The sequence below is a fragment of the Pelodiscus sinensis genome, chromosome 6, assembly GCF_052426305.1.
Source record: "Pelodiscus sinensis isolate ZL-2025 chromosome 6, ASM5242630v1, whole genome shotgun sequence".
Taxonomy (NCBI): Eukaryota; Metazoa; Chordata; order Testudines; family Trionychidae; genus Pelodiscus; species Pelodiscus sinensis.
In genome coordinates, this window is record NC_143057.1 from 97915827 (window position 1) to 97929600 (window position 13774).

Consider the following 13774-nt stretch of genomic DNA (forward strand, 5'->3'; position numbering starts at 1 on the left):
CCTGTGTATGGTCCTGACCTAGGGTTAAAGCCCAAAGGCTTCAGCCCCAGGCTCAGATTACAAGCCCCTTGTCTGAATGGAAGTCTTTGGCCTCTGGCCAAGGGTGGTAGAGATCAGGGAGACTTAGGCATCCAGCTCTCCTCCTGAGATCATGTAATAATTTTTGTTCTCAGAAGAGGATTGCAGTGCAGTGAAGTTTGAGAGAAGAAATCCCAATTTAAACAGCTTTCAAAAACAGCTCTTTCAAAAAAGACACACTAAATAAAATGCAACATTGTGTCTCATTTATTGTGTGTCCTTTAAAGTTAGATGCAGCAGTGTCATTTGATAGTTTTAAGACTCTTTTTGCAGCGCTGGAAAATTTTTAATTTTGGTCACCAGTTTATAATCTCTAAACATTCTCTAGATGCATTCCTTTGTCTGATCTCCAGTCAAGACTTTTTTCTCCCTCTTCTTGAGGAGCATCACAAAGCGAAGATGACTTTTTTTGTTACATCTTCTGCTCACTTGTATCTATTGTGTGTGTTACTTTTCCATGCGGATGGACCTGTCTTTTTTGGTGTGCGCGCGCGCGCACACACACACACACACACACATACAGAGTTTGGTCCAATAGATTTCTTTAATTCAGTAAATGAGAATTTTTTTTCAGAGGTGTAAATCAAAGCCTCTTATACAAAGAGGACAATGTTATATTGATCATCATGCATTATAATGCCCTGAATCACTGGAAGGTCTCCTATAACTATGAGAGAAGTTTAATGGATATATGGGAACTGACACCAGTAAATGACCCATGTCATTGAAAGTTGCTTTTAACATTGTGGCAATAGGACAGTCAAGCTGCTTGTGACATAATCAGCTGTCTTAGCGGGTTTCAGACTATTCATTTGGGCAGTACAGAGAAACTGCAAAGCTATTCTACCCCTCTCATTTCAGTTCCATAAATTTATAGAAAGAAAGAACAGGCTAACTGCAGGACTAGAGAATCATAGTAAGATTATTTTTCTTCTTTTCAGATTACGTTCATGACATTAATGTAACAGATCTTGTTCCTGGTACTAATGGGAGTAATAGAGGTAAGAAAAGCATAATAGTACCTCCACAATAAAATAACTCTATTACAGTACTGTACAACAATAACAGTATTGTTGTAGCCATGTTGGTGCAAAGATGTTAGAGAGTATATGGGGAAGGTACAGGAGAATGGATGTTGTTTGTAACTCTGAACAAAACATTATGGTTGTTCATTCAGTTTACAACTGAACACTGACCTAATGCCACTTTGAAATTTTAGTAGTCAGAAGCGAATGCTGCTTTCTCTGCCTGTTTTTTTTAGAAGTTTGCATTCAGCACAGTAGTGTACTGTACATACTTTTTTTTTTTCATCTCTACTGCGTATTTCCAGTTCCAAATGAGCTGTGTGCAGTTAACTGGTCAGTTTGCAACTCAGGTGTTCATAACTCTGAGGTTCTATTGTGATATTTTTCATTGGACCAACTTCTGTTGGTGAGAGAGAGAAGCTTTTGAGCTTACATAAAGCTCTGCTTTAGACCTGAAAAGAACTCTAAGTTCAAAGGTGTATCTCTCTCATAGCAGTTTGAGGGAAATCCCATGAGCCTGGCATTTATTTTCCAATAAATGCAGGAGAGCTGAGGGAACACTCAGCCCAACTCTGGGAGCCCTTTATCAAATATGTATGACCATAAGCTTCAGCTTTTATGGTCAATACACCATTCCAGGGAGAAGAGATGGAACTGCACAGAACATGGAGGGAGGGGAGAGAATGAGAAATAAGTGTATTGGGGAGGAGGCATGCCTGCTTCCGTCGGTGGTGCTGCAGGGTTTCTGGCTGTTGTGATGTTTGGGTGTGGCTTAGGGGTTTCTGGGTTCAGTGGGTAGGAATGTTGTGTGGGTTGAGTGGGTGCTGAGGTATATGACAAGGGAAATGGTGTGCCTCTCTTTGGGGTACTAGTGGTGGGAGGTTCCTGGGAAGAGGCTGAGACACTCTAGGGTCCTGTCACCTACTGTCCCCACCAGTCAGGCTACTTGCTGCTGTTGCTGTCACCCTTGTTGCTCTTGCAGGCTCTCACTATTGCTGCACCTTCTCCATTCAGATCGAATAGGAGGTACAGCCAGAGAGGCAGTCAGTGTGTCAGACTGCCTGAAGCCTTGTGCCACCATCTTCTACAGTGACCAAAAGTTGCAACTGCAGATTCTGCAGCCAGGCAAGACAGGGATGTCCTATGCTTGAGTAAACTTAAAAAACAACGAATAGCACTGGTAGCACTTTAAAGACTAACAAAACATGTAGATGGTATCATGAGCTTTAGTGGGCACAGCCCACTTCTTCAGATGACCAGAGTGTTGGATGGCTGTGTGTTGCTTGGCATCCCTGAATTCTTTTCTGCTAAACAGAGATCAAATCAGTAGGGACAAAAGCATTTTTCAAACGTTTGTGAAACAACAGGGAGAAAATAAATTGGAAAACAGTAATTAAAATTATTCTGCGTCCTCACTTTAGACATTATTTTGACTTTTCTGAAATTTAGAGTTTTGTCTTTAGGTTATTGTAACCTGGCAGGCATGCTGCCAGTGGGGGAGGAAGAGATTTACAGGGTACAAAGAATTCTGAAGTACGAAGGTATAATGGAGTTTAGGAAAACATTAGGACAGGTTTGTATTTCAACATAAGGCAGGAATTGCTCTCCAAGTGCACTTTGTGTTAACATTTTAAGTGTCCCCTGTTCTAGGTGTCTCATCCTCCATATTTTTTGGTGGCTATGGTTAGTGGCATATTGTTGATGTACCAACATGCATTAATTCAGGCATTTCCGATCAGCCTGTGATGGTTTTGTGCACATCTCAGAGTGCTACCACAAGTCACCTATGAGCAAAGCAGAACAGCAGTAGCTGAGCTGCTTGCCTGCTGCTGAGTGCTCCTGGTGGCAGAACTGACTCCCTTGGAGTTTCAGGTACTGGCAGTGTTAATTCATTGTGCAGCTTTCATATACACAAATCCCTGATCTTGTTTGTTTGCTTTTCAGTTATCTGTCCAGGTACTCCCAATGAGGATCAACAGGGCAACAAAAGTGGGATGTGGACAAAAGCAAACCATACTGGCTTTGAGCTATTTGAGGAGTGGTGGAGCAAATCACAAACTGTACCATTTTATCTGATTGTTGTTCTTCTGCCCCTTTTAAATTTTAAGTCTCCCTCTTTCTTTGCCAAGTTTAACATCCTAGGTAGGTAATAGCATTCCCGTATTGTTGGTTTATTATTAATCAAATACACAGCAAATCCATAAAACCTTCAGTAATTACCTCACTGTCAGTCGCCAGCTCCTTTTATTAGGCAGCCTCTTTGAAATATCTCCCAAGATCTCCAGTACTGGGTTGTTTGAATTTGCCTGAATGATCAGCCTATGCAAGGCAATTGGGTATTGCTGCTCCCTTGGGTAAATAGTTTTCATTGTATTTAAAGTTAATATTAAGTGGTTAAATGTGTATTGCTCTTATTTTCTATGTAAACAGCTAATATCCATACAACAACATTCAGCAGAATTTCAGTCCTCTCTTGTGTCCATGCTTGAAAATAGACTATCATTATCTGACTGCTCAAAACTGATACTTTATAGAACACTAAAAACTGAAACATTACATAGAATAACTTACAATGCAGTGCTATTCCTTTCTGTGTTGACTTTCTTTTTAAGCCTGAAAGAGCAATGGTTGAAGAATATTGTTACTGTGGATTTAAATTTGTGAATGTTTTGAGTCAGCAAATAGAGAGCTTATTTATGTCTTTAGTCCAGGCCAAGGCAAAATACGGCCTGTGGGCCGGATCCAGCCCACGGAGGCAGCGGGGAGCCCCAGGTAGACTTCCCTGCTTGCCTCACACGCCTTGCAGAAAACTGGCTCCAGGGCTCTGTTTCTATTTTGAAACTGGAGTGGAGGGGGTAAATTTTAGGAGCTGCCAAGCCCCCAGCACATTTCCATTGGATGGTTTCTGGCAGAAACCAGTCAGTGTGAGTTGCTTGTTAGAATAACATGCAGCTAAGAAGAATCATACCCCCTGTCCTGGGCTCAGTTATTCATGAAGCACGTGGCCAGGCAACCAGGCTGGCTGGCTGAGAAACATTTTAAACTTGGCTGGCAGGCAGGCAGGCATGCTAGTTTGTCAGCTGACAAGTAAGTCAGTCTTTTGGCCACAGCCTGCTTCTGGCACCCTAGCCCTTTCCTGCCCCAACTTTGCTCTACCCCACAACACACCCAAACCCTCTGTTCCCTCTTACACCCATACCCCCTCCCAGATCTGGCACTCCAATCTCCTGCCCCAGATCACAATCCTCTCCTACCCTATGTCATACCCCAAACCCCTGCACTGCAGTCCCCTGCCCTAAGTCTCAACCACCTGCTTCATCCCAACTCCCTCCCAGACTCCAGTCTCCCTCCTGCACCCCAGTCCCTTACCTCGAGCTCCCTTCTGCACCCAACCTCCATTCCAGACCCTGCATCTCCATTAATATCATGGAAGAGTGTGGCCCTCAACCACTTTCCTAAATCTTGGCGTGGCCCCTCCATCAACAATTATTGCCCACCCCTGTTTTAGTCCTACAGAAACCTAGGCCAATTTAGCATGTTAGAAGATTGTGCAGCATATTAGCTTTTAAATTGATCTCCATATTCAGAACTTCTTATTGAATTCCTTCACTTGTTCTTTTATGTTCAGTGACTGAATCATTCCCTTCATTTATTTTATTACCTTGAAGATAGCACTTGGCTGGAGTAACGTGTTCCTACCTGCTCAGTCTGTTTTTTAAACTATACAAGTCCTGCATTCTTCTCCCCTGTCCCTGGCCCCACCCCCACATATATATATTTAAGTATTTTCTCTGATGTCCATCACTGTAGCATCAAAGTACATCCCAATTATATAGCATTAAAATAAATGGACAGATTACCCACAATCTGAAAGATAATTATTACTGTCCTTCTTTATAATTTTCTTGGGTTATTTTCCCCTTCTCAGACTTTGAGAGCCAGAACAGCACACTCTTTCAATTGTAGTCACATTAAAGCTTTACACTTGGCATTGTTATCCATCTCTGATCACTAACATGGTTCACCTGAGTTAGTAGTCTGGACATGACAGGATCCATATTACATCATTCTCAGGAGTCACAGCACCCACAATTATGCTCCATGTACACACAGAATCATATAAAAATCAAAGGTCACTGCTGCTAGTCAATCCTGATCTTACTAAAGAGTTTGCACAAATTGCCGTCTTGATAAACTTTCACCCAAAGGCCAGCAACTAAATGGGTATAGAGCAAGTTACTTTGCACTACTAGGATAGTTCCTACAGGCACACTGGAGGAAGTTGGTTGGTAATCTCATTCTGCTCCTGCCCGTGCTGTGGATAATTGGGTACTTGAATTTCCAAGGTTATTAATCTCTGCACCTGTTGAGGGCACTAGACTCCTAAAATTTAAATAAATGGATGGTACAGTGCAGCAGCTCTCTTTTTAGCTTTGTAAAAAGGAAATTTGGAATCTCAGAATTAGTGTTTAAAAATTCAGATTGGCCTGCAGTTTTGGGATTAAGTACCCCCAATTCTTTGAGTTGGTGGCAACTAATTAGATGGGGCCAATATAGAACGGAGCATAAATAATTTTCTATAACAATTTAGCCTAATGATTTGTTTGTGGGTTGTAATTTTTTTTTCTGTGTGTAGGTACCATTTCAGTTGTCTACTTAGTTTTTCTTGTTACTCTGAAGGCTTCACATCTGGGATTCCATTTAGAATTCAACTGGTTAACCGCGAATGAATTTTTTGTACCAGGTAAGTATCTAAAATTAAACACCGTGATTAATTTGAAGCATGTATGTGGTGTTTTGAATCTTTAAAACATGTTAAATCTTCATTATTATCCTCGCAACACTCTTGTGAGGAACAATAGGTAAGTAAATGTTGTTTGCTAATGCTGCCAGAGACTTTGGGGAACACTGGACTTACTGGTGCTTCCTGAAGGTTGAGTAACAATGGTACAGGGAACCAGGAGTTGAAGGCTATTCAGTGCTTGGTACCTGCATGATCTGGCACATAAAACAAAATGTGATTCCATCCCTCCTGTGTGCTGGAAAATGCTGACTTCACTTTTTCCTATGATTCATTCTTAAAATAGTGCTCAGTAGTCAAACTTCTAAAAGAGAGTGATTTCATAAAGTGTAGCATGTACTCCACTAATTTCTTGTATGGTATTCATCATCATATGTCCAAATGCACTTCACCTTTACTCTCTGCTTTCTCCTGGTCCTCAACCTTTAGCCCTGAATTTGTAAACTCCCATTAACTATCGTATACTTTTCTCTGTTGCTGGCAACATTGGTTGCAAATTTTTTAAGGGATATTGCATTTCAACATATGGCTGTCACAAACACAAGGATGTATCATCACTGGATAAATGGTGTAGGAGGCTATTCATGAAAGAGAAAAGATTCTAGTGGAGAATAAATGGCATCTATTTCTTGGGTAAGGCTTGGGAAGAGAATCTAATATTCTCTCTCTCTCTCTCTCTCTTCCTTTACAAGAGGAAGCATCACATGGGAGCTCTGAAAGGTGGTATGCCTTATTGGATCATTGTGATTTTCTTCTAAGAATGGGGGAGTAATTTTACCTTTCATTAATATTTAATTATTGACTCAAGCATATTATGAAGCTCTGAGGTATTCATCCATCTGGTACATTTGTTTTCTGTTATGGAAGAAAAAATGGAAATCCACTTACTGTATTTCAGAAGAAAGAAAAATATGTATGTTTCCCAGTCGTGATACAAATTACACCACCACCTTTACAAATGCAAAACTTGGCTATTGTTACAAGTGAACTAAGAAAAATGACCTGAAGAGAAGAAAAAATATGGGAAAGAAAAAATATGGGAAAAAATTTTGAATTTATATAGTAAAATAAAAGAGAACTAGAAGATGGGTGGTTCAACAAATGATGGGCAGAGGTGGAATCTGTGTCTCAGTGAAATTAAATAGCTGCCATTACCACACTACATTGTTCACTTCCTCCATTAGGATGTTGATTAGGAACGTTAAATGGTTAACTGGTAAACATGAAGCTTAATGGTATCCTTACCAGTTAACTAGCCCTTGCACCAGCAAAATCCAGCAGTAGCCAACCACAGAGGGGCCAGCAGACCAGGTTGTGGAACATCATGGTGGGGGAAAGGGTGCAGGTCCTGAGTTAAAATGGCTAACTGGTTAACCATTTTAATATCCCTAGCTAAGATCAGTGATCAGTCAACAAGCCATAAACAAGGAAAACACCATATTGGTTTAAAAAAATGGTTTAGAGGTAAAGGGAGGCCAGGAACATGGGAGCTCTGAAAGAGTTAATTTCAATATAATTAACTATATTTTGAAATTAACTCTTTTCAAACAAACAAAAACAGGGAAGCTGAGGATGATGAATATAAATTAGAAGCTAGGAATTGTGGAAAGTTGATAAGGGGAACAAAGGGACAAAAGGAGAGATCTATGGCCAGCAGAGTTATGGACAATAAGCAACAGTCTTTTAAGAAGTATGTGGGAACAGAAAGAATATTAACAATGGTATTGGTCCATTACTACATGGAAATTGCAGAATTATCAATAATGCAGAGAAGGCAGAAATATTCAATAAATATTTCTGTTCTATATTTGTAAAATAAACAGAATATATAAACATGTCATATATGATATATATATTCTTTTCATTCCACTAGTTTTTCAGGAGGATGTTAAAATAGTAGCTACTGAAGTTAATATTTTAAAATCAGAAGGTACAGAGCAATTGTGTCCAAGAATTTCAGAAGTGCTGCTGAAAATCTTTGGACCATCAGTATTGATTTGTCCATAAGTCTTAGAATTCTGAGTAGTTCCAGAGGTTTGAGAGAAAGCTAATGTTTGCCATTATTTAAAAACATAAATGGGATGACCTGGGTCTCACAAGTCCCTTGCAAGATAATAGAATGGTTGATACAGGAGTCTATTAATAAATTCAAGGAGGGCTATGTAATTGATGTCAATGAACATAACTGTATGGGAAACTGATCCTAACTAACTTGATATAATTTTTTTTAGGATATTATAAGGTTTACTGATAGTTAACAGTACTGTATTGATGTGATACCTTGTGCAAGTCCAAGTCTATTTGATTTACTACCATAGAGCTTATTTGATTTTTTTTTAAAAAACTATAACAGTATAAATTTAATGTGTCATATATGAAATGGATTAAAGGTTGGTTGATAGGTCTTAAACTGTAATCCCAAATAAGGAATCATCCTCGAGCTGATGTGTTTCTAGTAGGGTCCCTCAGGGGTCTGTTCTTGTTTCTAAGGTTTTTTTTCCCCCCTAGGTCATTGTTATTTAAGATTTTGTTATCAATTAGTGACATTTTTGTGTTTCAATTTGACACCTAAATTGGTGAAGTGGTAAGTAATGAAGAGGACAGGTCATTAGTATAGAGCAATCTGCATTGCTTCATAAGCTGAATGGAAGCAAATGCTATGCATTTCACATGGCTAAATGTAAATGCCTACATCTAGAAAAAAGAATATAAGCCATATTTACTGAATAGGGACTCTACCCATGGAAATAGTGACTTCGACAAGATTTTGGGGTGATGGTAAATAGTCTACTGAACATGGGCTGCAGTAACGTGCTTTAACTAAAAGGACTAGCACAATCATTGTGGCATGAACCGTGGACTCTCAAGTAGAAATAGGTAGAGGTTATTTTACTTCTGTATTTCGCACTGGTGTGACTGCTGCTGAAATACTGTGTCCAGTTCACATGTCCACAAATCAAGGAGAAGGTTGAAATTAACTCTTTTCTGAACTCTCTCCATGAGACTTACTAAAGGATTAGAAAGCAATCCTTTAGAGGTTGAACCTCTGAAATCCGCAAGCCTCTGATTTGGCAACATCCTTGTCCCTGAAGAGAGCCCCAGCTGGCCAGGTTCAGGAGCTGCGGTGGTGTGGAGCACAGCACCAGCTGGGACTGGTGGTAGAGAGCACAGCCCTGCCCAGTAGCACAACCCTGGTGGCAGTGGGGCTGGCACAGCATGGAAAGCAGCCCTACCCAGCAGGATGCAGCAGTGCTAGCAACCAAGAACACAGCCCTGGCCAGCAGTGGCTGACAGCGAAGCGCAGGCCAGGTCAGCATAGCGGGGAGCATAGCCCTGCCTGGACCAGAGGCAGCAGGACCGGCACCTGAGAGCGCAGCCTGGACTGGAGCTGGGGAGTAGAGCCCCAGGCAAGATCAGCACTCTAGGAAGCACAGCCCCAGCAGGGTTTGGGAGCAGCAGGCCTAAGGTGAGGATCAGAGCCAACAGCTGGCAGGAAGCCTTGATCACGGTCCAGCAAACTCTGTTGTTTGGGAATGCTCAGGTCCTGAGAGTGCTGGATCAGAGAGGTCCCACCTGTAGTGATAGATTCCAGGTGCTCAATCTGTTTAATTAAACTAATAGAAGGTGTGATTTAATTACAGTTTATAAGTATTTACAATTGGAACAAATATTACTGGTGGGATTTTCAGACTAGCAGAGAAAGGTGTACCATGATCCAATGGTTGGAAGTTAAAACAAGACAATTCAAACAGGAAATAAAGTAGGCATTTATAACAGTCGAGTAATTTAATCATTAGAACAGTTTACCAATAGTTGTGGTTGGTTGTAGATCACGGTCTTTTAAATCAAGAACGGATTTTTTTCTAAAAAGATATGCTCTAGAAAGGATTTTGGGACAGTTCTATAGCCTGTGCAATTGCTGTACGCAGGCTAGGCCTATAGCTGATCCGTAGGGTGAGTTCTCCTGGGCAGCTACAGGTGGAAGTAGGAGTTTTTTGCAGCACTGGGTTATTGGGCATTCTGCACCAAAAGGCTTAGAGCCAGTGAACCAATTTATCAGTCTGTGGAAAGACACTTTGCATAGATGGAATTAATGAATAGACAAATGCTTTTAGAAAACGTGCTCATTGGTAAAAGCCAAATAAAATCACAAAATAAATGTTACTGTAACATAAGGAAATAAATGCTTGACTTTACCCAGGACAGCTTGACATATAGTGCAGTATTTCCATCAAATCTGCTACAAACTTCCCTGGAATGTTTCCACAGCTATGTTGGCTGACTTACTGCTGGAGGTGAAGAGTCTTGCAAAGAAAGCTAAAGTAATAGACATTATTGGAATAAACTCTCTACCATAGTACAGCATTATCGAAGTATTATACAGCCACAATTTCTGTGGTGGTGTGTGTGGATTTACTTAAATTTAGAGGGTATGTCTACACTGTGGGACAAGGTTGAATTAAGATACACAACTTCAGCTACATTAATTGTGTAGCTGAAGTCGAACCTTAACTTGACATTTGGTGGTGTCCATGCTGCAGGAAGTCAAAGGGAGAGCACTCGCCCTTTGACTTCACTTCTTCCTTGTGGCAGCAGGGCTACCAGCATTGACCAGAGTGCCCCTCTCAGTTTGAATTAGCATGTCTTCGCTAGACCCGCTTATTCATACTCTGGAAGATTGACAGCAGCAGCTTTGATTTTCCTCTGTATAGACATACTCAAATTGAAATGGCGTAGAAGGTAAGAAACTAGGCAGCTTGAATAGTATGTTCTGTGTATTCCTGGCTAAGAATACTGCTCTAACATCAGTTTTCTAGCTAGTACCTAGTCACTAATATTTGTTCTTTAATGTTTCCATGAATGGAGGTCAGTGGTATCTGTTTTTGGAAGGAGAACCTGAGTGCCAGACAACAAAGGGGTACATGGGTTAAGTAGTTCCTTTATCTTAGCCAAAATAATTTTCCTTTCTTATTGCAACGCTCACCTTCTGAGATGATGAATTCTTGCTGGTTTCAGCTGTACACAAGACCAGAACATAAGCCTTTAGGGTGTATAAGCGGCAAGAATGAGACTGTGAATCTCAAGATTCTGAGAGCATCAACACACAAAGCACCATGTCAGTGATATCGAACCTTTTCTCTTAAAAATAAAAGCAGCAGAGGGAGAGAGACTGGGAATGAAGGGGTAAGCCAGTTAGTTTTATTTGTCTCAGGTAAAACAATTTGCACTCAAAGCATTTGATTCCTGACCTCTATATTAATGATATATATATCTGATGGTATAACGTTATTTCCTCTAACAGATGGAATTCAGAGTAATATGCTTGCTTGGGCCACTCAGAGTCAGCTGATGAGACACAAAGCTTATGTCTTTGCTCTGATGCATGACTTGTATAGATAAGATGGACTGCTATCCACACTTCCAGAAGTTAGGCCTTGGAACTTTTCCCTTAGTAAAATCCCTACAGTAATATGTGTGATTAAAATGAGTCCTAAAATAATTGGTTTCCAGCTAATGGTTGGTAAGTTTCCAGCAATAGCTAGTTTCTAGCTGGCTAATGAAATTAATGATGAAGTGCTATAGTTGGCTGCTTCTTGACAATCTCAGACAGTGAGAATACAGTGAGGCTAGGGTTGCAAACCATATATATAATGTACATGGTGTATCATGGAGTTCAGATGAAATACAGCCTCTGCTCTTGGTCTCTGAGAGACCTCAAACTGAGCTTTGTCTGAAAACCTTCTTTGATTTCAAATTGCACCAGCAAACAATCTCAAAATGTTCAGTGCGCTCATGAATATCCAAAGAGGTCAAAAAAAGTTCATCTCCAAATTTCCTGAGAAGTCTGGATGTTAACTAGCTGTAGTTTGTTTGAATTTTGTTAACAACCATAGGGCAAATGTGAAACTAGACTGGTTTAAAGTGCACTTGAGGTTCAGGTCTAATGTTCTATTGAGCAGCTTCAGTATAGATTGATATATAGCAATCCATAGTGCAGTATGTGGTCATAAGATGTTGAGTGTTCAGCTCTTATGAATACAGGCAGTCCCCGAGTTAGGCGGATCCGACAGCCCAGACGTGCCGCGGCTGTCCCGCTGCCGGCGTCCTCAGAGGCTTTGCTCCCCGTCTCCCTGGTCTGGGGAGACGTGGAGCTAAGCCGCGGAGCACACGGGCAGCGGACAGCCCAGATGCGCCGCGGCTGTCCCGCTGCTGGCGTGTTCCGCGGCTTTGCTCCTCGTCTCCCTGATCTGCTGGAGACCAACAGACCAGGGAGACTGGGAGCAAAGCGGAGCAAAGCCGCGGAGCACGTGGGCAGCGGACAGCCCAGACGCGCCGCGGCTGTCCCGCTGCTGGCGTGCTCCGCGGCTTTGCTCTGCTTTGCTCCCCATCTCCCTGGTCTACTGGAGACCAGCAGACCAGGGAGACGGGGAGCAAAGCTGCGGAGCACGTGGGCAGCAGGACAGCCGCGGCGCGTCTGGGCTGTCCCACTGCCCCCGTGCTCCGCGGCTTTGCTCCGGACGCCTGTGGTACAGCAGCTGGGGCACTGCCAGTTGGTCCCGTAGCACTGCTCTGGGCGCTACTGGACCAACCCGGCAGCACCCCATCTGCTCTGCCCCAGGCGTCCTGATTCAGCCACTGCTGGTCAGTTTCAGCAGCGGCTGAATCAGGACGCCTGGGGCAGAGCAGCTTGGGTGCTGCTGGGTTGGTCCAGTAGCGCCAAGGAGCGGCGCTACTGGAGCAACCCAGCAGCACCCAAGCTGCTCTGCCCCAGGCGTCCCCAAGTCAGCCGCTGCTGAAACTGACCAGCAGCTGACTGCAGGAAGCCTGAGGCAGAGTTGCTGTGCCCCGGGCTTCCTGGAATCAGCCGCTGATCAGTTTCAGCAGCAGCTGACTTGGGGACGCCTGGGGTTCTTAAGTTGAATCTGTATGTAAGAACTGGCGTCCAGATTCAGCCTGTTGAAACTGATCAGTGGCTGATTCCAGGAAGCCCGGGGCAGAGCAACTCTGCCTCAGGCTTCCTGCTGTCAGCCGCTGGTTAGTTTCAGCAGCGGCTGAATCTGGATGCCAGTTCCGACTTACATACAGATTCAACTTAAGAACAAACCTACAGTCCCTATCTTGTATGTAACCCGGGGACTGCCTGTATGTCTGCAAAGATAAGTATGCCAACGATATAGCAACTTTGGCTGATGTCATTATGGTGGGAAGGATAAAATGCTGAGTAATGAGCGGTTTTGAATCTGCCAATGTGGTTTATTGTTAGAATTAAAGTAGTGGGAATTAAAACTAAAGTGAGACATTGTTTTCTATTTGTTAGCATTGGTACTGCATCAGTGCTAATAAAATATTTAAAGACAGAGAAGCCAGCATAATGCTGTAGAGATAGACAAATGTTCTATTCTCTTAGACCAGCTGTCTCTTTGCTAGTATTTGTGGTATACAAGCCAAAATGGTGCTTAATGATGTTCTAGCATAAGTGAATTAGCACTCTGGCACTAAAAGCAACATTGCTGTTTCCAGAGGAGGTAAAGACATTTGTTGACTGGTGCCCTTTATATTCTCCCGGTTGAAGGTATCTTGATATTTTTTTCCTAAGCCTTTGTTTTGTAAACAATCATTTGACTCCCCTCTCTTCTAAAAAGCAATAGAGATATCACTTGTCTTCCTAAAAGTGAGGGTCAGCAGCCTCCTTCACAATTGGTCATTGGTGATGCTCTGTGTATTGACCAACAAGAGGCTATCACACAGCAGACAGCTTTTCCTGGCCGCCGCCATCGCTGGTACAGATGGAGTTTCTCCAAAATGAGTTTGCCTATCAAGGCATTGAACTGCTCTCTTGAGAAATAGAAAAATGTATATTGTTTAAGTC

The 13774-nt window shown here is 42.2% G+C and overlaps 1 protein-coding gene across 3 annotated transcripts in view; it reads left to right on the plus strand.

Annotated features, from left to right (window-relative positions):
• SLC38A9 (solute carrier family 38 member 9) overlaps positions 1–13774 on the plus strand; it is a 90068-nt gene that overhangs the window by 31552 nt on the left and 44742 nt on the right. For all 3 annotated transcript variants that reach the window (XM_006139553.5, XM_006139554.5, XM_075932457.2), the window contains 3 exons: positions 1020–1079; positions 3048–3245; positions 5740–5847. In XM_006139553.5, the coding sequence (XP_006139615.1) occupies positions 1020–1079; positions 3048–3245; positions 5740–5847 (366 nt within the window). The remainder of the gene's footprint in view (positions 1–1019; positions 1080–3047; positions 3246–5739; positions 5848–13774) is intronic.